This window comes from Pimephales promelas, chromosome 11 (genome assembly GCF_988280905.1).
Source record: "Pimephales promelas chromosome 11, fPimPro1.hap1.1, whole genome shotgun sequence".
NCBI classification, from domain to species: domain Eukaryota; kingdom Metazoa; phylum Chordata; class Actinopteri; order Cypriniformes; family Leuciscidae; genus Pimephales; species Pimephales promelas.
The window spans coordinates 10827690-10853609 of NC_142779.1; the positions used below are offsets into that span (position 1 = coordinate 10827690).

At 37.2% G+C, this 25920-nt stretch overlaps 1 protein-coding gene and 5 non-coding genes across 8 annotated transcripts in view; 3 read left to right on the forward strand and 3 right to left on the reverse strand.

Annotated features, from left to right (window-relative positions):
• atrnl1a (attractin like 1a) overlaps nucleotides 1-25920 on the forward strand; it is a 207578-nt gene that overhangs the window by 19119 nt on the left and 162539 nt on the right. For all 3 annotated transcript variants that reach the window (XM_089116952.1, XM_089116951.1, XM_039672737.2), the window contains 9 exons: nucleotides 4091-4174; nucleotides 4847-4960; nucleotides 7081-7209; nucleotides 7328-7536; nucleotides 9680-9854; nucleotides 11151-11238; nucleotides 13841-14096; nucleotides 17282-17465; nucleotides 21060-21214. In XM_089116952.1, coding sequence (XP_088973078.1) covers nucleotides 4908-4960; nucleotides 7081-7209; nucleotides 7328-7536; nucleotides 9680-9854; nucleotides 11151-11238; nucleotides 13841-14096; nucleotides 17282-17465; nucleotides 21060-21214 — 1249 coding nt within the window. In that variant the 5' untranslated portion in view covers nucleotides 4091-4174; nucleotides 4847-4907. The remainder of the gene's footprint in view (nucleotides 1-4090; nucleotides 4175-4846; nucleotides 4961-7080; nucleotides 7210-7327; nucleotides 7537-9679; nucleotides 9855-11150; nucleotides 11239-13840; nucleotides 14097-17281; nucleotides 17466-21059; nucleotides 21215-25920) is intronic.
• trnag-gcc (transfer RNA glycine (anticodon GCC)) lies at nucleotides 10060-10130 on the reverse strand. Its single transcript has one exon. It is a non-coding gene; the product is annotated as a tRNA-Gly (tRNA).
• Nucleotides 11866-11936, reverse strand: trnag-gcc (transfer RNA glycine (anticodon GCC)). The gene has a single exon. It is a non-coding gene; the product is annotated as a tRNA-Gly (tRNA).
• On the forward strand, nucleotides 12186-12256 carry trnag-gcc (transfer RNA glycine (anticodon GCC)). Its single transcript has one exon. It is a non-coding gene; the product is annotated as a tRNA-Gly (tRNA).
• On the forward strand, nucleotides 13493-13563 carry trnag-gcc (transfer RNA glycine (anticodon GCC)). The gene has a single exon. It is a non-coding gene; the product is annotated as a tRNA-Gly (tRNA).
• On the reverse strand, nucleotides 15652-15722 carry trnag-gcc (transfer RNA glycine (anticodon GCC)). Its single transcript has one exon. It is a non-coding gene; the product is annotated as a tRNA-Gly (tRNA).

Below are 25920 nucleotides of genomic sequence, written 5' to 3' on the forward strand. Positions count from 1 at the left end.
TCCGAAACCCCCCACCCATCATGGAAACTGAAACATGTGATATTTTTAGCTCGTACATCTTTTGTCTCCGCTAACATAACACTTTAAATGATATACTGTTGCTAGAGCTGGCAAGAGTATCTCTAATAAAAACATTTACTATGTGGTACAGGGCATATCAGACTTGTTAACCACAAAAATGAAAATGTTGTGTCTCCAAGTGCCCACTTAATTCTACAGTTCCCATCCTACAATAAACGCAGTCTAAGAATAGTCCTGTCACCTCTTGTAAGAGTGACGCAGTCTCCATTTAGAATGTCAGTGCTGTTCTAGTGTAACAGTAGTGCTTTTATAGCTCAGATTTGGACTCTCCATTGTCCAAAAGATGAGATCATGCCTTGCTGACGGACATTCACTAGCCCTTTTGTCTTAATCATAATCTAATATATGCATTTGTTAAAACTAGTTTGTGTGGATGCAAGTTGTGTGGGTCTCATTGTTGGGTGTAACCTTGCACTATTTCATTAGTATTATAGGATTGTGTTAATGCGATTGAGACAAGACAATTGCAAATGCTTTCTGGTAGCTTATCAAATTCCATGTCGTGATTAAAGCTACAATTTTTGATTATGAAATTTCTTCCCTTGAATTCACCCTATAGTGTAGTAAAAATCATTTGCAGATGACGTTGTTGCGACTAATGAAGAAAAATGTTATTGTGCCCCGTCTTTATTATGTTGCTTGAGGGTTTATTCACATTCTTACAAAAGTGAATTTTAACCAATCTTTCAGTGTTTACTCCCAACTGTTTCAAACAAACACATCGCTGTTGAGTTCTTTAGATTGATGGCTTTGAGGCGAAATAGCTTGAATTGATTATTGTGTACTTTTGCCATATGTGGTTTGTATTTTGGGCACACTGTGTTTTTAAATGGTTTGCAAATATTTGTGAGTTAACTGGGAGAAGAATGTTGAATAAAACACTGTTTTCTGATATGCTAGGGTTCATTAGCTCATTCCTGTGCAGTTTAAGACACTTTACAAACATTAATGGTATGGGTATTAAAGCTATGTCACCTATTGTGAGGAGACTTCAGGAAGATTCATACTTACCCTGAGATATGAAGTTTGATAGCTTCCATTTCCTTTTCCTGGAGTCAGCTAGACTGTGTCTCTTTGGGTTGCTATACAGTATATTTCTCCCATGTTGGCCTTGATATATTTCAATAATGGTTTTTGAATCAGAGCGGTCGTCTTTGTTCTCTTCAGAGTTCAGGTGCTGAGGTGAATGTCGCAAGTTATTCTCGAGGTATTCATCTGTGTGGTTGTAGTTCAGAAGGATGTTTTGTGTTCTCATTATGTTTGATTGGAGTAAAATTGGTTTGCAATTTGTTAACCAGTGTACATCAGTCTCTTGGTGCCTTGGATCTTTGTAATTAGTTTGTTTTAAGTCACCTTCGAATATAAGAAATATTTTAGAAGAATCTCAATCCTGACCCAGACATCAGTGAAAGTAGGTTACAGTTTATGACACATGAGTGAGTGGAGGAGAGGAGATGAAGGCAGAATGCTTGGGGAAATAAATGATTGTGTCCTTTCTCCTGGTTATTAGTGTCTCTCTATTTTTTTTTTAAAAAAGTTGCAAGTAAATAAGTACCGAAAGTATAGCGACAGATAAATTCCTCCGTTTTGTGTTTTCAAAAGTTGTAAATGAAACGAAGATTATCGAAGCACGTTTTAAACAAAAATACTATTTGGAGTATTTTGGGACTCCAATTTTGGTTTGATTTTGGTTGTTGATTAGATAGAGATAAACTGTCTGAATGTAATCTTGCTGTCGATTGTATGATAGAGGCAGGGTTTAAGAGGACTAAATAACATTTTGAGTTATGACACTTTTATGAACAATTATGTCAATAAAAAAGAAAAAAAGAAAAATACGCATGGATGAGCTCCTGCTTTACTACGGCCAGGCCCACACTAAACAAAAGCACAAGGGGATAATCAGTGACATGATCACCGTCATTTTTCAGCAAAATTTACATTTACATTTGAAATATTTCCTAAAATTTTGTAAAACAAAGTTTGAATGTTTGCTCTGGAAGTGGTTATGAAAAAGTCATTTTAGCTCGGTGATTCACTATTGTAGAATGCTCAAAATAGAAGTCATAACGTTTGTATTTAATTTCATGGTTGTCACTGAAGAAAAACTACATTCATTACATTATGATGACTCATTGGTGCTATGGCTGTTTCTGGAGCCCTAGGCGAGATCCCTATTAATGCCCCCTTTCCCCTCCTCACAACTTAAACACTTTGCTTTGTTTCTTGCATTTATTTGAACTAGGGGTTTAATGGTTCAAATTGCTCATGGTTCGGTTTGTTTCAGGGTTTTAGGTTCACAATTACGGTACGGTTCGGTATGTGCTATGTTCAGGGAAAAAAGTAGCCTGGATGCCAGCCCGAACCCCGCCAACAACATTTTAGGGTCGGGAAGTTCGGTCTGGACTTGATCTTGGACTCGTGATTTTGAACTCAAAAAGAGTGCACACACACATCTTCTCACAGTGCGCACAAGTTTTCTTTTGTCTAGCACTCAAATGTTTAAATTGGCAAGGCTTAAATGAGTATAGTTTAAACATAGATAGCAACGTGTGCTGTTCAGGTCTCACGCGCTATCAACATTCGGGTGATGATGACTGCTTAATCATTCGAGCATACGGCACTCGCATTAAACAAACTTGACTGAGTGACCGTTTTGTTCACATTTTTTGACTATCGTTGTTATGTATTATTATTGTTAAGCCAGCATGTGCATCCTTAAACAGAAACAAACATTAGCGAAACTGTCTGTTTTACGCATTGCTATTTTCAAAAAAACATAATATAGACGCGTCATCAGATTTGAGGTGAACCGCAATGCAAATGTGTGCCAAACCGTGGGTGGAGAATGGTACAGTATGGTTTGATTTTATTTATTTCTTAAAAAATTCTCTCTACCGAGAAGAGTTACACCCCTAGTTCAAACAAATACTGTGAAATGAAACTCCAGGACTTTTAAATGTTTAATTCTAAAAAAAAGTTAAATAAAAATATATTAATAAAACAAAATGGTTTAAATAAAGTGCAGCACATACAATGTATGCAATGACTGTGGCAACTTTAAGCCCTTTCAGTGCACAGAAGAGCAAACGGCCCTGATTGCTGCTTCTGCTGGGGATCTTCACCTCTTGTGTTGTTTTTGTGATAAACATGATTTTCATGGATAAGCTGATCTCTGTGCAGTTGCTGTGACTTGCTCTTTACTGTGCAGTAATATTCTGAGCTTGGCCCTCCTCCACTCTCGGACAAATGAGTATTTTTTTTTTTTTTGCTTCAATCCGTTGGGATTATGGCCCTCATTTCTATGTTGGAAAGGGAGGGATGAAAATAAGGTAAAAGGGAAAGAGGACGAATCAGGAGCAGATGGTTATGCCAATGTCACATGATCAGTTTGTTGGTCCACGTGTATGGCATTTCATTTCCAAGTCCTTAATTCAACATTTTTAAGTGAATTTATTTTCTTAATATAGGCTTTTAATTAGCTGAAAGTGATGGTAGCTCTTTATGGAAGGAGAGATGTTTGTGATTCTCATACATACATGATGTGGAGTTCATACAGTAGTTTATTATTCATTTCCATGGCATGAAAACTTTCCTTTTGGAAAAGGGTGTTCTTTAAACATTTATTGACTTTTTATAAATATTTGTTTAAGGGTCCGATTTTTATTTATTCATTCGGATTTAGCGTATTCTGTTTGATTTATTTTTTAATATGCTTATACATTTTGGTGCTTGTGATGTGGTTTGCTGTCTTAAATCCTCCTCCTGTACCTACACATTTCAGGGGTGTATATGCTGCTGTACCTATTTCATCTGTTATTTAACCTATTAAGGGAGCATACAGAAAGATGATATGCATTATTCCCTACAATAGTCATTTGTTTAACAAATAAGTAACAAATTAACAATTGTCTAAATTTACTAATTTACTGTACTTGATTTTCTCTTGCTTTGATTTCATCAAGGCCGTTTTAAGATATTTATTTATCTTTGTATTTTTCTCTGTCAGGTTGACCGAGTCCTCAGGATCACTCACCGATGGACCAGTTAACTACAAGTACAAGACTAAATGCACTTGGCTCATTGAAGGATAGTGAGTACCACTATGTCAAGCTAATCTGTCTTTTTTTGTCGCAAATGTTCTCACAAATACATCTATATTTATTGTTTACCAGATGCTTTTGTTCAAAGCAACATATAAATGAAAATTAGAATTAATTAAAATGTTTGGAGCTAAATTGTTACTCGTGTCCCTTTAGTGGACATTGGGTTTAAATATTTACAGTAGTTCAGTCATGAAACTCTATAGGGCACAGGCTGAGGTTATTTTACATGCGATCTGCAGGCAATCACATCATTACTACGTGTCACAAGCTGATTGGCCTCTGCTGATCCTGCAGCCTATGAGATTGCTTGCTCAACATTTATTTGCTGAAAGTGTAAGCTAGTCCTGCAGTGTGCTATTGGAGTTCCTCTGAAACCGTCCACCTCCCCCAGCTCCACCTGCCTAGATCTGTTACAGGATTTTATTATGTCTAAGTAGCATATCTTACATGCTCACAGTAGCTATCTAGCCACAAGTTCATAATTGCTATGCAGCAGCAGCTACAGTGTAGCTGATCTAGTCCGCAAAGACCAAATATATTAAGATTGCTGTATTCAATAACATGCTAAAACTCTTCCAAGAGGTGTCATGATTGAAATACAACTGTCTTTGCTCTTATTATTATGTGTCAAATTAACATATATTCTGTTTTTATTTTAGCCCAAATGCTGTGCTGAGGTTGAGGTTCAACCATTTTGCCACAGAGTGCAGTTGGGATCACATGTATGTTTTTGATGGAGACTCTATTTACGCACCTTTGATAGCTGTGTTTAGGTGAGTGGGACTGGAAGCATTGTAATTCACACACCCTGACAGAGTGGATACAAACCATTGCATTGACCTAAGACTTATTTATTATTTATCTATTATTTAATGTACAAAAGAATATATTGTACATAAACAAACGTATAACAAAACCATCAGCAAATCGTATGTCTAATTCAGTGAAATGAACGGGGAACTTTAACCAATCAACAACACAGTAGAATCAAATCAGACTAAGTCACACACGAAGTTCACTTGAAAATGTATGCTGACCTTTCATTTCTGTGCACATGAGACTTCTCTTTCCTTGGCGTTACATACATTTTTCAATTGAAAGCGTAGCGAGGGTATTAACCTCTGCTGACCCATGGAATTTCAATCTAAAGTTATTCTTCTTTCTTTTCTATGAAATGGTGCTTAACTACTGATATATATATTTTTTATTTTACAAGCATTAAAATAAATAAAAAAATAGCACAGATGAAAGCACTGTCAGTCTAACAATTAAAAATGTTACTGGCCTATTTTTTCCATTAAGGAAAAGGATTGAGGATTCATGTTTTAATTAAAATTGCTAGAATTCAGAGTAATAAATGGCATGAAATCAAAATGGGAAAAAAAATGTGCATATCTTAGTTTTTTTCAAATATTTATTCAAAATATCCGGACCCCATGTGTAAAACTTTTTTTCTAATCGGATTATGGACCTTGGTTGGTGAATGGTTTGCAGTTAAACGTAATCTGTGACTAAAGTAAATAAGGTTAAACAGACAGTTTGTGGAAAGATTATGCTAATTTGGTCCCATCATGAACTTTGAGGTTGTCAATCAATTATATTTGCTTTGTTATTTTTAAAATAATCCTATTTAACCATGGAATTCTCGGTTATTGCATTGCATACATCCATTGCCCATTATTCAGCAAAGAAACCTCTAAAAATCAGAGAAATGGAACATGCAAATTGCTCCAAAAGAACTCTTTAATGCCCACCCACTCCCGTGAAGAAATATTTGGATATACAGTATATGCCTATTTTGCAATAAATATAAAATATAGTGTTTCTGTATATCTATTTAAAATATTAAATCCTTAGTTTTATATCTGTGCTTCATGGGATTGTAGTTCTTTCCCTCATTAAAGTCATCAAGTACAGTCTTGCATTTTTTGCTTTAATTCAAAGTTTGTAATGTTGTGATTCACCTCATAACAGTTAGGTTTGGTTCATGGATTATAACTCTTATAAAGAATAAGAATTAAAAAATCCCTATGGGAAAAAATCCTTCCGGAAACAAGCCTGCTGAAAAAGTGGTTTGGGACCACTGTCTGTTGCACTCTGAGCGACAGAGAATAGCTCACATGTAATACTGCAAGTAACAATCATATTTGCTATTAATATGCAAGGGAAAAAAAATCACATTCTCATAAGGATAATTTGCCAGCCTAAACATAGAGATAATATTAGTCAAGTCACATTAAATGTAAAGTAGTCCGCCTGCTTCTCTCTTTCATTTGAAGTACTATCTCTTATTCCTTTCTAATGGGATGGACCTTGTGTTCAGATACCTGCTGTGTGTGTGTGTGTGTGTGTGTGTGTGTGTGTGTGTGTGTGTGTGTGTGTGTGTGTGTGTGTGTTGGTGTGCGGTATCTGGTCCATCAAATCTCTGTGTTCTGTGGTGTGTCTAAGACTCCCAGCTGGGTGTCCACTTGTTGTGCTGAAGCACTTAATGTGAGGTTATCTTCTTCCTTAAGGCCCTTGCACACTGAGTCCGAAATTTTCGCAAAAATAAATACGACCTCACGTTATGTCAATCATGCTTGCACACTGCCTCCAAAACTTTCTTCCGTCATAAATAAAATCGGGTCGGGTTCGATTTTCTGCATTTTTCGCATCCGTAGCAAGCAGTTTGAATGGTGTTTTGATAATTCAGAGCCACCGAATCACGAATACAAAAAAAAAAAAAAATTTGTGAGCATATGAAAATTTCGGACTCAAGGGCCTTTATTTTGAAGAATATTGAACTGTCAAGAGCATGGAGATTTATTTAGATGCTGAATGCTGAGTGGAACATGTGAACACAAAGGAAGGACGTAATTTATCTGATTCCTGTGTCATACTCTTGCATGTCCAGTGGCCTGGTTGTCCCAGAAACAAAAGGAAATGAAACCATTCCAGAGGTGGTGACCACATCTGGATACGCGTTGTTGCACTTTTTCAGTGATGCTGCCTACAATCTTACAGGATTCAACATCTTATATTCGTGAGTATTGTTAGACACGCAATGCATTCATAAGTTTTTTTTTTTTAAGTAATTTGTTTGTTTGTTTGTTCGTTTGTTTATTGTACTGATCACTCTCTCTCCCTGCTGTGTTTTTCAGGCTAAACTCTTGTCCTAACAACTGTTCAGGTCATGGAAGGTGTACTACGGGCAACTTCATCTCTAGCAGTGTTTACTGCGAGTGTGAGCGATACTGGAAAGGTGAGGCGTGTGATATTCCCTACTGTTGGGATGACTGTGGCAGTCCTGACCGTGGATACTGCGACCTCACCGGAGAAAAGCTCTGCGTCTGCAATGACAGCTGGCAAGGTAAGGGGACAATAATTGTTCAGATGTCTATATGATACTACCAGTGTTGGGAAAGTTCACGTTCTACATTAACTAGTTCCAAAGTTCATTTCACAAGTTTTAAAATGAACTAGTTCAGTTCATAGTTCATGCTTTTATTCCATATGTTGGCTTCTTCTTTTTTGCCACAGCCCATATACAACCACAGACAACAATTATTTTATCGATGGGCAGTTTGCACAATGTTGTAATATTTTTCCCATCCTCTCCGACCTCATCATAAACCATTTAAATGATCATACGACGCCTCCTCGCTCGCTGCTTTGTCGACGGTGCGCAAAGCACCTGGAAGGCTCTATAGAAATCTGGCACCCTATTGCAGAGTAACGTTCATCAGGCAGTAATACAGTACTTTCAGTTCACTTTCGCCCAAATTATGAATGGGTTCATAATTTCGTTCATTGAACGCGTTGGCATGACACTGGATACTGCTGTATTGAATATCTCCACATAGTTTGTAAAATGTTGCACTGATTTTTGATATTGTACAAGTTTATTTTCAATTTTTTTAGGTCAGTAAGTTTTTTGGTTTTGAAATTAATAGAAAACAGTTATTTTAGTTATAAAAGTTATTTCACAGTATTACTGTATTTTGATCAAATAAACATAGCCTTGGTCTGTACAACTTAAAAAAAACAACATTAAAAATATTACTGATACCAAACTTTTGAACAGTAGTGTACGTTCGTGCATTTTTCTTCAATATGTTGATTACAGAGTTCCAGAACATGACCGCATATACCTGAACAAATATGCTAAAAAAAAGTTTCATGTCAATAGTGCCACCTTCTGGTTATCAGTGATAATTTGGCTAATTTTATAATGCACGTACAACATGAGGTGTTTTTAATACATTTTTAATACAAGTCATCATGCATACAGTATATGACAACAGCATATTATCTTAAAATCTCAATAACATTCCTCCAAAAAGATGTTGGTTTCTTTAAAAAGCAAAACTTTGTGTAAATGCAAACACTATACATTATATATTTTCTTTTCCCCTATATTATTGACTTCTTAAACCAGGTATGCTGGGTCATGTCAAAAAAATGTGCAATGGACCAGATTTTGAACGACATGTAGCTGTATATTCAAGCCATCGCAATGCAAAAGTGTCCTAAATATAAGTGGGAAAGTGACTCGATTCTCAAAATGTGAATTACACCTGTGTTGGAGGATGACTTGAAGGCTTTTTGTAAATATAATTCTGAAATAAGAGCACAATTGAATGATTTAATCAAAATTAAAACTGAATACTTCTCCTGTCCAGCATTAGGACAACTTTTAAACCGTCCAGATTGTACTCTGACTCGTCCTTGGCGGATGCTGGACTTCATCAGTTCTGTGCAAAAGTTCTGCCTAAGTCTTAAACATTATACCATATAAGCTTTATGGTACACCTCAAACAATGTACTTTATAGTAATTTATAGTGTTTAATTAATTGACCAGTACGCCTAAGGCTTGGGTAAGCAAAATCTTCGCAGCTTAAATAATAGACTGTAATTTTAAAGGAACTGACTTTTTTGTATTTCTGTTATTGAGATTCCAAGATGATGTGATTTTTTTTTTTTTTTTTGTGGAGATAACTGGAAAAGAGTTTGGAAAAGACTGCTTGGCGTAAACTGGCAACCTCATTCTTTTAGAGAAATGTTTTACAATCACTAGATGGCAGTGTTGGATCATTTTTGGAAATGTCCTTCAACATTCTGGTGGCAAATTCTCATTCATGCTAATGCAATTTGATTCATAGCTTTGCAACGGCAAATGTTGACCTCAGTGTTTATTTTGTGTTTACTTCTACTTTTATAACCATTTATTCAGCTATTTATTTTAAGTAATCTTAATTCGTTTTTTGTGGGTATGAGTTCTAGCATTTGAAATTCAAAGCAAGATAGAGCATGTTTAGTTGAGATGTTTGACTTCTTAACCATGTTATAGAAATTAATCTAAGTTGTCCACAGTTCTGGTAAGTAGCCCTCAGTGTTTGTTTAGAGTCTTAAATTAGAGTTCATGACTCACACAGGTCCTGTACACCTCACACCTCTGTGTAGTTTAATTTGCTTGTCTTGTTTCTTATCTGATCTTTCTTTCCCATATCAGGTCCAGATTGCTCTTTAAAATTTCCTTCGACTGAACCACACTGGTTTCTGCCTAACGTGAAGCCTGATGGACAGTCACTAGGCCGGGCTTCTCATAAAGCAGTGGTTCTTGGGAAGCTGATGTGGGTGATTGGAGGGTTTACCTTCAACTACAGCTCCTTTCAGATGGTTATAAAGTAAGTTTTGCTGTCTGGTGGTGACATCATCAGCCAGTATTCCGCCTTCTGAAGTCCACATGGGTTCCTTTTAGTGATGCACCAATCATGATTTAAAGCAAATGTATTTGTTCCAAAATGACAACAGTTGTAAATTAAGCCAAGAAATGTTATGATAAAGATTTAAGTTTTCTAATGTCAGAACTGACTAAAGAAAAAGGACTGTTGCATTGGCCGGGAATCGAACCCGGGCCTCCCGCGTGGCAGGCGAGAATTCTACCACTGAACCACCAATGCTCACATGAAAGTGCTTTGGGAGGTCACGTGGTCATGTGGGACTGCACAAACGTGCCACACTCTCAGTTATGCTACACATTTCTTTTATTACCCTTCCGTTCCTTTTTTCCAGCCCTCTACAGTTTCTCAACTCTCAGTAATGACTCATACTTTCATTGCATTGGTTAAAGAAGCCACTGCAAAAAGCAGAGATCCAAACAAAGAGATGCTACACATTCACATAAAGCATGAGCAGTTGTTTTTAATTTTTTAATATTGAATAATTTCAATATTTAAAACAAAAACAGAATTTGACTTTATATTTGTGAAATGGTGCTACAGCACACTTGCACAGAACAGACAACAGGAAGACTGAATCAAAATGCAAAATTCACTCTCTGACAGTAGGTGGCGCTTACGGAACAACAGTACACAAAGCACTACTTTATACATAGGTAAGTGGAAAAGAAAATGCCATCAAAACTTTTCTTAAGACAGTCAGTTCCCTTTAGAGGTCCATTTATATAAACCCCACCCCGATTTTATATTATTCTTCCTATAATTCGAGCATCGCGAATAGTGAGCTTGCTGTGCCTGGTACAGTATTTGCTCTGCCGGAGCATCTGTTCTCTCCTTTTTTAATCCGTGTTCAGCGTATCCTGTTTGTCCCAGTTTTTACAAAACTATTAAGCTGCAGGAAGGATTTTCAACACTGATGATGATAATAATAAGAAATGTTTCTTGAGCACCAAATCAACATATTAGCATGATTTCTGAAGATGTGACACCGAAGAATTGAGTTAAAGATGCTGAAAATTCAGCTTTGCCATCACATAATTCAGGAATATATTAGATTTTAAAATATGTTCAAATAGGACAAACAACAATTGTATTTCTAATAAAATTTCACAATATTACTTTTTTTTTTACCATATACCTTATACACCGTATACACTACTTTCCCCACTTTTATTAGCTAGCAATGAGCACACCACACTTTCTCTTTCTTCCTTTCCTTACAGTTTTCTGTCTGTTTTTCAGCTATAATCTAGAAAGCAGCACATGGGATGTGGTGCCAATCAATGGTGGCCCTCTGCAGCGCTATGGACACTCTCTGGCTCTTTACAAGGTAAACATGATGCTAGTCTCTATACTTTGTATAACAATGCCTCAGTGAGTGATTTAACTGCTTGCCATTGATATGCAGAACCATTGATTTACAATTGAAAAGATGTAACCTCTGTCATTGGTGTCCATAATGTTACAAGCTCAAATAGTGTTTAGAAACTTGTTGCACTTAAGGACGGTGCATGTTTTTTTGGGATATTTTAATAGTTTTAGTGTTTATTATTCAGAAATTATTCTAATTGTAATTGACAAGTACTGCACTAATCACTACATTAAAAAGCTGGACAGTTTATGGCTAAATGCTACCTAAAGGAGGGTGTTAAACATCAAGCTGCAGAGTGATTTCAGATCGAAGTTGAGCGATTAATAAGAGTGATAGAGCCATCTAAACCTAGCATTACATTTAACGCTTAACGTTTAATGATAAACCGTACTTTTATGTGTTAACTGTGTTCAGTTGTGTTGCTTTTACTTCCTTCATTCAGCTTGAAAAGGGAGCAGGCTTTTATTCAAAATGACAACAGTTGTAAATTAAGCCAAGTATTCGTTTTAATGTTATGATAAAGATTTAAGTTTTCTTTAAGATTTAAATTGTTTCTTTCAGGACTGACTAACGAAAAAGGACTGTTGCATTGGCCGGGAATCGAACCCGGGCCTCCCGCGTGGCAGGCGAGAATTCTACCACTGAACCACCAATGCTCACATGAAAGTTGCTTTGGGAGGTCACGTGGTCATGTGGGACTGCACAAACACGCCACACTCTCAGTTATGCTACACATTTCTTTTATTACCCTTCCGTTCGTTTTTCCAGCCCTCTTTTATCTCATATTAAATACTCTAGTTTCTCAACTGTCAGTAATGACTCATACTTTCATTGCATTGGTTAAAGAAGCCACGTGTGCATGAGCCTCAAATGACCCCTGGAGCACATCTTCTCATTTCATGTGAGCATTGGTGGTTCAGTGGTAGAATTCTCGCCTGCCACGCGGGAGGCCCGGGTTCGATTCCCGGCCAATGCAGCAGTCCTTTTGTTTTGTCAGTCCGCACAAAACAAAATCGTATGACTTATAGGATGAAGGAACAATAAAGAAAAAATGTTTTGTCTATTGTGAAAATGTATGCTGAAAACATTTATATGAATCACATTCTTTCCCGATGAATTTTACACTGTAGCTCACACTTTCCATCACTATATACACTTTCTCTGTGCACATTATGTTTTAAATGAACTGCCTTCATTGTGGAGAAAGGTCCCAGGCAAATGGACAAATTCAAGTCATTGTCCTGTTCAAAATACACATGACTGTATTTCATTAAGCTGCTGTCTTGTAGATGCCTTTATTTGTCATAAACTGCTGAATGCACTTCGATGATAGGAATGCAGTAGCAGGCTAGTTAATGTGCATTTACAGAGGATTAGAAGTATATCAACTGAATATGAACACATGATGCGTAATACATATCACACACATAAATATTAGGATAATATTTTTATCACAGTTTTCATTTATTTGATCGAAAGTACTGTAATATTACAATTTATTATATTACAAAATAAATTACCTGTTTTCTATTATGTTTTAAAGGCACACTGTGAAACTTTTCAACCTTTATAACATATTAACAAAACCCATTGAGATGGTACATCGACTTACAATATGTTGACACGTCTGCCGTAGCCTGAAGGTGTCTGTATCGCTTTTACTAGCACTATGTAACTTCGGGTTTCGGGTAGGAACCCGAGCACAAAAAGAACTACAAAATTCGACCGCTTTACGGCGTATGTCAATACGTCACCCCCGACTTCCTCAGATTCTGACGTGAGTCCTCAACACGCGTTTGATTGCCGTCTGTATGTTTTCGTCACAGTTGACTGTTTGTTGACTTTTGCTGCGGAGCTTGTGGCCTCTAGGGACGCTAGACGTGAAAGTTACAGGTCGAGCGCCCTTTAGTGGCCAAAAGTTCCGCGGTGTGCCTTTAAATATTTAAAAAAATGTATTTAAATCTATTTTAAAATGTGTTTTATTTCTGAATAATATTATCAATATTGAAAACGGTTGTGCTGCTTAACATATTTGTGTAAACTGTCTTACTGACCTCAAACTTTGACTGCAAATTAAAGTTGTTATAATCAAATTTGTCTGTTTTCATAATCACAATAGTAAATAGTCTAAAGAAGTGCTTACTATTGTTGACGTTCCACATGTGCATTAGCCTCACATGACCCCTGGAGAACATCTCCTAATTTCATGTGAGCATTGGTGGTTCAGTGGTAGAATTCTCGCCTGCCACGCGGGAGGCCCGGGTTCGATTCCCGGCCAATGCAGCAGTCCTTTTCTTTTGTCAGTCCGCACAAAACAAAACCGTATAACTCAAAAATATTTAGTAGACTCAAGCGGTGTCACCACTAGGCTTGAGTCTTTTCTCCAAGGAGTCCTTTTTTATATGCAGTGTATTGATTGGCTGTATACGCAAGAGAATATGTGCTCCTATGATTCTGGGAAATTGGTGTCCAACTTTTGCTCAGCCTGAGGGGATGTAATGCTTCAAATGCTTGCACAGGATCTCATAATGTCTTCATTTCTCTTCACTGCTCTTTGCAGGATGATATCTACATGTTTGGTGGGAAGCTCGAGGCAGGCTCTGGGAACATAACAGATGAACTGTGGCAGTTTGATACATGTAGCCGTTCCTGGTCCCTCAGGACGCCCAGTCCCTTGCTGCAGTCCCAACACTTCGCCGTGGAGGGACATACTGCTCATATAGTTGACAACAGAAATGGAGAGCCTATCATGGTGGTGCTTTTTGGCTATTCACCAATTTATAGCTACCTCAGCCACGTCCAGGAGTACAACATTCGTGAGTGCCAATATGGAACTGTTATTGAGAAAATATTTTGTGAACTGATGGTGCAATCAAGTCATGTGAGAAAGATTGTATTTACACATTTAAGGAATGTGTGAGAAACGTTGGATTTTGTTTAAACCCAGAGTTTCCAAGGTGAATGAAAACAGAGAACAAAAACACACCTGACACACGCACGCATTTTTTGTGTGTCAATTTGTAGCTGTAGAGTTTAAAAAAATGTTGTTGAATGTTCAAGTAGAAGTTACATTGCCATCTCGCTTCAACCAAAGTGATTTGAACGAACTCAAAAATATGAATTTCCCAGGAGGACTTGATTGCACCATGAGTTTCATGTAGTTTCATGACAGTCTTAAAGGGTTAGTGCACCCCCAAATGAAAATTCTGTCATTAATTACTCATATCCCTCATTACCTCATGCCGTTCTAAACGAGTAAGACTTTCATTCATCTTTGGAACACAAATTAATATATTTTTTATTAAATCTGAGAGCTGTCTCTCCATTGAGAGTTATGCAACTGTTCACAAAGAGAATCCTAATACATTTAAACTGAGCGGTTTAGTCAATTTTTTTTGAAGAGACACGATCGTTTTATGTGATGAACAGATTGAATTTAGTCTTTTATTCACATATAAACATTCATCAACAAAGTTTTATGGGTTTGGAATGACATGCGGGTGGGTAATTAATGAAATAATTTACATTTTTGAGTGAACTAAAGCTTTAAGATGTGGTTGTGTTGATGTAAATTTGACAAATGCAGACAGTTCCTCTGGCTTCCAGCAGATGGCAGTGTAATATAACATGTCATTAGCACAGTACTTTACTGCCGACATGGTGAGTTGACACGGCCAGACTCATTAAAGTGAAGGTTCTTTTCTTTCAGTGGTATTTTTCTAGTCCACTCTCTGTCACAAACACACACCCACTCAAACACACACTCATGCTTTAGGTCATTAAGAAGTGGTGGTACCTGAAGTGCACTGTCTGGGATTGAACAGTGATTAATGTGTCTGAGCTCTGTTGAGACTCCACTTAAATCTTTCTTTCTTATGCTCTCGCATTTCCCCACTCTTTTTTTCCCTCAGTTTTTCCTCCCTAAATAAATACATGAGCTTATTAGAGCTGTTGAAAATGAATGTGCACCCCGACTGCGCATCTGTGAACTTGATGACATAAAGAATTTGGCAAAATTAGAGTGACGCAATATTTGAAGAGAAGCTTGCTTAAACTTGAGATAGATAAATATGTAGTGATGTAACAAGCCAGGATATCAATGAAAGGCAGAGAACACTTAACCATGGTATCTTCTCTGTCGTGTGTAATTGATTTCAGACGTTCTACCAGAGAGCACTTACCCTGGTCTTGAAGTCAAGCTAGCATATAAAATGTCAGCATGTTAGATAGTCATGCAACCTCTTTTTTTAAAATGTTTTAGTGTATTTAATTAATATATTGTATACTTGTTTGTTTCCCATTTTCTATTAAAGTTAAATGTCACGTGTTTGCATTGCAAAACAAAAACAGCAACAAAAGGAAAAACAATGTTGCATTGGCCGGGAATCGAACCCGGGCCTCCCGCGTGGCAGGCGAGAATTCTACCACTGAACCACCAATGCTCACATGACTAACCGGTTTGCTGACACGTGGTCTTTCGTTGCAGTTCCATTTTAATTGTTCGCGTTTCTGTTTTGACCCCGCATAGTTTCGTGTTCCCTCATCACCATGTTAACAAACTTACTTTGTTGATTGGTTTTAATTGTCTTCTATGTAAGATCGTTGTATGACCATCACAAGTCCAGGTTTCAAGCCTAGAATCTCATGTCTTATGTGTAACAACGTAACTTACACGACGAATACAGCGAGCGTTAACCTCACCACCAATAATTGTAATAAGCTAATAAGCTCTGCCATTTGTTACTTTCGATAAGAAACAAAGTGTCATCTTTCAAATTCGGTTAATTTTATCCCGAAATTCAAATAAAAAAATGCTGTTTTTTTACGTTTATTGATGTGACTGACGCCACAGATTACTGTTTAGGCGCCTCAGTTCAAGCGGTAACGGTCGGTTAACGTTACCTCGGAGCTTGAGTGAATCAATCATCTCTTCCTATTCACTAACGGTTACTACAGAATAAACATGAATGAACATATGAAGGTATTCTGAACTAAAGGCTACATGTAGCCTAACGAATTATGATTTTTTTCATTTTTATTTTTATCCGCGCAAAGACGTCAATGAAACATCTGGTAAACAATGTCACGTATTACTCCAGGCAAGTCATTCAATGTCCACAGCTTGTTTGACAGATAAATTAACTCTTTTGCTAAATGTAGCCTATTCATACACTCCAGTAGGGGAGTACTGGTATTAGTAATGACTAGAATAATGTACGTTATGTTTGAATAAAGCCACTGTGTAAATTATTATTTCTACAACAAATTGGAGTAAAAACATAATGTTATAATTAGATTTAGAAGTTAATGCGAAAACGGCCTTATATCTGATGTTTACATACTTGCATACAATTTGTTATTTGAGTGTTGATATCTAAAAAGAGCAACTGAATTTATGCTAATATGGGCTCTGTTGTTAACTAATTAATATTATAACTCACTAATGTGCAAGTAAGAGCTCCATAAATAGTTTATAGCATAACCAGAGATAATTTTAATTATAATTTAATTAATTCAAAGACAGAGACACCATTTGTTCAGTAAAGCACTGTTTAATAATAAAAAAAGCTATTTTATGTTTAGTTTTCTCCCCCTTCCTGAACCCTACCGTCATTTTAAAACCGAGGTAGGCTACATACTTTACCAAACAGTCAGTTGTGTCCCAATACACCCCTACAACTACAACTCTACATTTTAAAGGGTTTACACTGATTTTATGTATAACTAGATCAAGAAAGATGTTTTTTTTGCCTGATCCTTTCTTGTTCTTGTTCTTTTTCAGTTTTTAATTTTATATTTTAATTCTTAGATAATTCTTTTAAAATTCTCTCAATCAGGAATTTTGTTTAGTTTCCACATATGAAGCAACTCAAAGGTTTTCAGCATTGTTAATAATAAGAAAAGTTCCCTGAGCATCAATTCAGCATATTGGAATGATTTCTGAGTAATAATGTGACATGCACTTATGAATTTCTAAGAGTAAATTCTAACTCTATGTCAGGCACTAACTCCTGGTTGGTGGCAGAGACGAATGGAGCGCTGGTGCAGGGAGGATATGGTCACAGCAGCGTTTATGACCGCTCCTCACATTCCATATATGTCCATGGAGGATACAAAGCCCTCCCTGCCAACAAATATGGCCTAGTGGATCATTTATACCGCTATCAGGTCAACACGCACACCTGGTGAGTATCCACACTGTGTACATGTTATACTCTTTAACTATGAAAGTGTGTGTGCCTGCCTGTGTATATCATTGTGTGACTCTGAATAACCATTTCACCCTCTGCCCTCTAAAAAATACAAAAAACAAAACAACGGATACTTTTCATCCACACACAAATCAGACCCTTAGCACACATGTGAGCAGGATTCACATCTTCCCTAAGCCAGTGAGTGTGCTGACCAAGACTTCCTGACATGAATGAATTATGTTACAAATAAGCTGTTAGTGACACTATAAATGATGCCAGGTTGCTGTTGCCAGGGCGAGTTTTTTTTTTTTTTGGAGATTTAGTCCAAGAGAAATGAATCCATCCAACATGCTAGACTTTTCACAGGTGTTTTTACAAATATTTCTGTAATAACCCTGTGAGAAAAATAAAAAATTACATTTACATTTAGTCATGCAGACGCTTTTATCCAAAGCGACTTACAACTGAGCACTAAACCAAGCAAGTCATCGTGAAGAGTGCTCAAAATACATAGTTCAGACATTGCACTGGTAGCATAAGCCAGAGAAGCACGGATTTAAAAGAAAAGGACTTTTTTATTTATTTATATTTTTTTTATGTTAAGTGCTCACGGAAGAGAAGAGTTTTCAGTTGTCATTTATATGCTGACAGGGATTTTGCATTCCGGATGAGGGTAGGGAGATCATTCCACTAGCATGGGTACCGTGAATGAGAATGTTCCGGAGAGTGATTTTGAGGCTGATTGTACCTCGAGCCGTCGCTCATTGACTGATCGTAGGCTTCTGCTAGGGATATAGACTTGTAGTAATGAGTGGAAGTAGGAGGGAGCTGATCCTGTGGCCAATCTGTACGCAAGTGTCCTTGAACTTGATGCGAGCAGCGAGTGGCAGCCAGTGCAGAGAGATGAACAGAAGAGTGACGTGGACCCTTATGGGCTCGTTGAAGACCAGATTAGCTGCAGCATTCTGGATCATTTGTAGAGGTTTAATTGCGCATGATGGAAGTCCAGTAAATCAAGCCTAGAAATGACTAGGGCCTGAAAGAGAAGTTGTGTTGCATGCTCAGTTAGGAGAGGGCTGATCTTCCTGATGTTGTGCATAGCAAACCTACATGGTCTAGCTGTCTTTGAAATGTGGTCTGTGAAGGTCAGCCGATCATCAAAGGTTACTCCAAGATTTCTGACTGACCTTGATGGGGTGATTGAGGTTGTGCTCTAGAGACGAGTAGGCAGGGAGGATGAGAAGCTCAGTCTTAGCCAGGTTGAGCTGCAGGTGATGTTCCTTCATCCATGTCGAGATGTAAATAATAATTAAGGGGTAGAATTTTTTTCCCCCATCATGTTCCAAACATGTATGATGTTTTTTTCTTCTTCTATGGAACACGAAATAAGATATTTAGAAGAATGTTGGGTCCCACTTTATATTTAGTGGCTTTAAGTACTATGTACTTACATCGAAAAATAAGTACAACAGGTTATTGTGTTCCTGTTGTATTGTAAAACACTTTTGCTGCTATTGAGGTGTGATACGGGTAAGGTTTAAGGGTGGGTTAAAGTCAACAGTGTAATTACAAATGTAATTACATAATTACAGCTGTAATTACATGCAGGTATTTTTAAAATGTAAGTACAATGTAAAAACATGTATGTACACAATGCGTCCATTGTATCAAATTATTACTTTCAATGTAAGTAGTACTTAAAGACACTTAATATAAAGTGGGGCCGAATGGTGGAAACAAAACAAAAAAACATCTTTTGAAAAAAATAAAAATAAAATAATACATATTTTCTTGTATGTTCCATAGAAGAAAGAAAGTCATACAGGTTTAGAATGGCATAGTGAGTAAATAATGACAGAATTCTGACATTCTGTCATTTTCTAGTTTTAACTGGTCTGCCAGTCTGGTCAGGCTAGTCTATTGGCTGCTTAGAGGGGAAGGGTTTTAAAAACTGCAGAGCAACTTTGACTATCTGAAACAGGCAAACTAGGTAAACTATTATGTCCAGTTATTACAGCCTAAGACTAGCTAGACCATACTGCATTGATCAAGGAAGGGTGTAATTTGTGCACCACTAGTGGCACCAAACAGGTAGTCCCACTCAACTCATGCTATTGGTGTTGTCTGGTCGCTAAAACAGATGGATTGTGTCTGCTTTTGGTGCTACTATTTGAATCGAAATGACTTTTTACTAAAAACCTAACTTGGAAAGATTATGACATTTGTTCATAATGAACGTTGCATTGGCCTACAATTGAATTCAGAGGTACCACCAATGCTTTTATGACAAAGCACAAAGTAGCGGTAGAACTTAATTTGAGGTTTCGTTCTCACATTCGTTCCTTTTCATGCTCAAAGATGGTTCACTTAAAAGTTGTCGGCTGCACAAAGGATGCTTTTGTATCCATTTCTCTTAGAACGTCACCATCTTCTGTGCTTGCAGATGGAAGACATTAAAAACAAGACACATGCCCATTTTTTTTTTCTTTGCCTTTATACTGTGTCTTTGCTTGGCCTAACGGTGAAACCTGTCTCTAAAAGCTTAAAAAACCCTTAAATGCAAGGATCTCTCACTCATGCACACTGCGATTTCCTCACTCTCTGGCTTTTGATTGGCAAAGCAAGTGAAAGGAGCTGCACAATGCATCAAACAACACTTCGCTTACAGTGCTTGGGGTGTTTGACAGTGTAGAGAGGAGTGCTGAGTGGATACAGAGTGACACAGAGTGTGTATCCTCACAGACACAATCACAATGAGGTCTAAACAGACATAACAGATTGGATGGAAAGCAAAAGGGAGAAGTGTTGAAAGAATCTAGGAACCCATTTTGCCTTTTTGAAGTGAGAAATTTAGGGTAGAATTTAAAATAGAGGGAAAAGGGAATATGAAAATTAGTTTCTCATTTCTCAAATGTGTGTTTATATCACACAAGAACACAACATTTTAATGAATCAGAATCATGCAGTGTGGTCCATGTAGTCTGATACACAATTGAACACCTCTTAGGAGCCGTCTCATTTGAGAGGACCAAAAACATTTAGCATTACCAGTGTAGTCCGATTCCTGAACAAACTATTTTTTTAATGTGAATCAAAAAACGTTACTGAAATATTTTGTCTGACCCTGTTTACACCCAGTATTAAGATTAAGAAAACGCAGATGCTACCACAGAAACCGAAAATTCTCGGGCCAGCAGCATGTGTCCAAATTTCAATCTTAACCGTTCTATTTCATCAGAGACAATCTTAAAACAGGGCTTTAAGTGTAAAATACGGAGTTTGTCCTTTAAAGCTTGTGAGACTTAAATCAATGTAAATACCGACTGGTTCTTCATGTGTCGTACTTACAATACAAGTTTTGTGAGTTTGTGATTGTGTGTGCATAAATGGCGCTTATGCATACACATGTATTTCTATGTGTGGGTAGATGTCTCTGTGGTGCCATATTACTGATGGCGTCCGTCTGTGTATCTGACCTAGCCTGTGGAGAGTGACCTTCAGACCAACTGTTCCATCCCATACGCTAAACACTCAGCACATGCTGCAATACAATAGCCAATGAGATGTGTGTTTGCCTCTCCCCAGGTTTATTCTGAAGGAAAGCGGCCTGGCAAGGTACCTCCACTCCGCTGTGCTGATCAGTGGAGTTCTTCTGGTGTTCGGGGGAAACACTCATAATGACACCTCACTCAGTAACGGGGCCAAATGCTTCTCCTCCGACTTCCTCTCCTATGACATAGGTATCCTTATCTGATTTTGCTTGTACTTCCTAAAAGGTGAAGTGTGGAAATGCAAAAATAATGATTCCTGTCAAATTCCCTGTTGAGATCTTTGGAAAAATTATAATAGTCCCTATGTTTGGACATTTTTGCACTTCCCATTTTATAATGCTTATAATATACGCTGCCAGTGCACTTGGGATTCATTAACCATATACATTGTGATTTATGACTCTTGAGTATGCATGGATCCTGTGACATATTGTGAGATACAGAATGCACGCACACTCAGCGGTACAGTTACTGTAAATTGTTTCATTCAAGCTGCTGCTGTGTGATATTACTGACAGTTCATTACAGAAAGCTGATAAGCCAGTGGAGATCTACTGGAATGCACAGTTGAGTCATAATGGAATTTCCCAGAACTTTGCCGACATATGCAAGCAAGATGCATACAGGATGCAATGACTGCATGTGTGGTGTCTGTAATCAAATCTTTGGTGGTACCCTTATGGAAGACCTCCCAGTGCAGAACCTTTAAATAGTCTACATACCATCTCGTCAGTGCTCTCACTTTTCCCTTTTTGAAAAGCAAGTGTCTGTGGCTCTGTTCCAAAACCAAGGGAACTCTATGTAGGCAGCATTTCAAGGCATCATATGCTCAAGATTCGAAACCTGTTCAAATGGTATAACTTAGCTGCCATCTAAGGTTCGTTTGTTAGTCAAATTCTAAAGTCGACCCCAGAATGCACCGTTGATCAGGAAAAACAAAAATAAGTTGTATATAAAGTTAACAAAATGTCAATTATGTCCCAAAATGCAAAAAACAAAACAAAACAAAAAAACCTAAATGCCAACTTAAGGTTGGAAAAACTTGCCTCTACTTATATTTTTGCAAGTTTTCAGCTGAAATTAAACATTAATGGCAGTAAAACCCCAACAACATTTAGTCATTTTTTACACAAATGATAATTACAGGGACAGATTATCAATGAATGCTTATTTTCAGACAGATCCTAGAACAATACTATGTTACGACCTCAATAAACTTTTTGTATGATGTTTTCATCTCATCACATTTGCAGCTCCATATTAATGGCTATTCTGATGTAGTAAACTTGTTTGAAAGCACAATATTGCACTTGCAATATGGAGCACTCGGGTATGAGTCCCGTGAAACTTGAATCGCTAAAGAGCTAAAAGACTTGTCGAAGCAAACTTAAATTGCATGGTTTTGTCTCATGTTTACTTTTTTACAATATCGGTTAGGTTTAGGGTCCGGTTAGGTGGTACATTAAAGGGTTCTTCCAAAAATGACTCACCCTCATGTTGTTCCAAACCTCTATGTGTTTCTTTGTTCTGCAGACTAACAGATCTCATTCCCCACTGACTACTATAGTAGGATAAAAAAATACATACTATGGTAGTCAATGGGGAATGAGATCTGTTTGATTAAAACATTCTTCCAAATATCTTCCTTTGTGTATAGCAGAACAAATAAACACATAGAGGTTTGGAACAACATGAGGGTGAGTAAATACTGACAGAATTTTCATTTTTGGGTGAACTAATCCTTTCATTTCAGACATGATAGAGCATTGACCTTTTAGCTCCACTCACCAGAATTTTTGATCATTTTCAAACTCACATTCCTGTCTCAGATAAAACTGAACATGCTTAGCACCACTCACTGGACATTTTTCCAATCCTTTAGAAGTCATTATATTTTTTATCAGCACTTGAATGTAGATGTTTCATAAAAACAAAACAAAAAAAATATTTTAAACAAAATGTTGAGAAAATTTTTTTTTTTTGTCAAAGACTTTTTTCAGAACAATAATCAAAACATAGCTGGAGTAGTTTGACAAAACATCCCATAGCTTGCAAAGTCGTGTACCTCTTTTGACTTAAGCAGTTTTGACTTAAATGCTGTTGAATAAATCCTGTTATCTTAATTGTGCGTAAGCAATCCCCTATCGACTCCTTTTGGATCCGAAAATGCTTTACTCTTACAGAAGATGCATAACAGCACCCCCTACAGTATAAAAGTGAAAACATGGACAGCCAGAACAGCTCAATGGCGGGAAAGTGTAGCATCATAAATGATGGAAAATCCCGTCAGTGGCGGGGAATGTGTTAAATTAGACTCTTAACCCCCTCACACAAGCACTTGTCAACACAGATGTATATTGTTGGTGCCATCTTCAGTGATGTTGTTTTTTTTCGGTCTCTTCAGTCTTACCACATTGTTGAGCAACTAATTAGCACCAAAAATTCAAGGAACATGTGCGAGCTGAGCGGGTAGAGTGTGCATGGTTTGAAAAATCGGGGTGTACAAGTTCTATGCTGACAAACAAAAACCGAAGTATACTTTGAGCTTTAGAAGGGAGCTGCCAATGTAGGCTGCAAACATGACAGCAAGGTGTCTCGTTAGGTTTTGGAACAGAGCATGCCAGTGTGTGTTGCTCCAGTCATGCAAATCATTTGTAAATCTGTAAGCATACACGCAGCTGAGGGGCTGCTAACGTAGGTTTACAGATATCCTCAGTATGACCTTTCTCAAGGCAAGACCTCTGTGATGGATTGCTTCTGAAACCTTTGACCTCTGTGGTATAATGTCTGGCCATAGGCATCTGTCTGAGGGTATGTGGGGGAATGGTACACATTCATTTCTTCATTCAGCGAGCTTTAAAAAAAATGTACGGGATATTTTTTTGCTTGTTGGCTTAGCAAGTTCATGAAACTTTCTTCTGCAGAGTCAGGCACTGTAAACTTTGACAACACTTTAAATAATCATATATTATGGGCTGATATGGAGAACAAAGAGTGTGCCTTGTGTTTTACATTGCTCTTACCTTGAAATATTAAACACCAATTGAACTTATTTCAGCCATTCCTTGCAAGCCAACAATGAATTTTACGACTGTTGTTTTCTCTATGGCTTATGATCCCAGTGCGTGGTGCACACACTATAGGTTTACTACGGCCTTTGGCAGCTTTGGCTAATGTGGGCTTTTTTAAATGGGAGACTTTTATGAGTAATATCAGTGAATGATTTAAAGTGTTCCTTTCAGTGCTGACAGTAATATTTAGCCATCATTAAATCCTCATAAAAAGCAGTCGAATGCCAGTGGGCCAGATGGTGTCTGTTATTTTATGAATCTTTTACAGTACCTTAGACAAGGAGGTTGTGGAGCCAAGGGAGAGTGAAAGAAAGGATGAGAGATTGTGCTCATTCTTAGCAAATTCCTCCCACAGTGTTTACTACAGTAGCGTGGCAACTTTCACTTCCACCTGGCGCTTCTCTACTGCACTATGTTTGTACAGTGTTTTGCAGCTCAAGTAAAGGCAAGGGCTCGTGGACTCTGGATTGTGCTGGTTCTGTTCTGGTGTCAGGGAGTGGTCATTTTTGGCTTAGGTCTGGGTTGGCTCTGTGTGCCCAAGCCACTTTGTCTGATTGCACAAGTTTGCTTGGACAGCCTTGACTGGCTTTACACGTACTGGCTGCAGTCTGTCCAAATATACATCACTACCACTAAAGCACTGTCCTAAAATCCACTGCACTCGCTTAATTCATTAAAGTAGCAAATTAGGCCATTTTCTAATCACCAGCAGGCTTCCTGGAAATGTTTATGTGCAATTGCTTGTAACTGTTGGTCTTCTGTTCTTCCTGCTGTGGATACAGAGGGCAACCTTTCCGACCTGCTGCAGCGTGTATGAAACAAAATTAAGTTATGAACAGACTCTTTCCCTGACTTTAGACAGCAGAAAATGCTGTTTGTACTTGTATTACTGTTTATTGGTCTAATTATGTTTGCACTGAGTGGAGTGATTATGCTCATTTAGAATTGCACTGCGTTGCAAACCAGCTTTTCACTGCATCTAGCACTTTAAAGCCTGGTGCAACACTGTAAAATATATTAAGTTGACTGACTTTTACTGGCATGTAACCGATTGCTGCAGTGAATCAATTTTGAGTTGATAAAGCTTACTACAACTTTGTACAGGTATTTAATTTGTAAAAGCTCAATTTAATTAAGATGTACTGTATATTAAACATTAAGTCTTACAATTTATTTGTTCATATAATACTAGAAAAAAACTCAAATTTCTCATAACAGTATGACAGCATATTATTGGGGCAACACTATGCCATTTATTTGTTTCATATTATTTTTTTTGTTTCATAAACTATATATAAATAAATAAAACTTTAAGTTTTATTACTTTTAAAGTGTGCTGTCAAAACAAAAACTTTTGTAATAAAAGAATGGATATAATGTCAACCCAGGAAAACAAATTCAGTATTCTGTCCCTAAGGCTGTAAAGAAAGTTTTGTAATCTTCAATTTTAAGATTTGGCTGGCTACACCATACATTTATCACTGTGGTCTAGTGAAATACAGAAATGGAATGTGTAGGCCCTTTTCTACCAAAAGTGAAATGAATAAGCCATAGGCTGAATAAAATGAAAATTCACACCTGTACAGTGGGGGTGCAGCAAAAAAAAAAAAAAAAAGAAAACCCAAATGGTTGAATTTGATCATTGAAAGTCAGCAGCAAAGACAGTGGGCAATATAGTGAGATTAAATATATAAATTATATTTCTGTTATTTAACATTTAATTATTGCAGGTTTGCGTAATATTCTGGATTGGCATTTCATTGTTTTTTTTTTAAAAATCGAAGAAAAAATCAATTGGTTCTCTCCGAACAGAACCAGTATTTT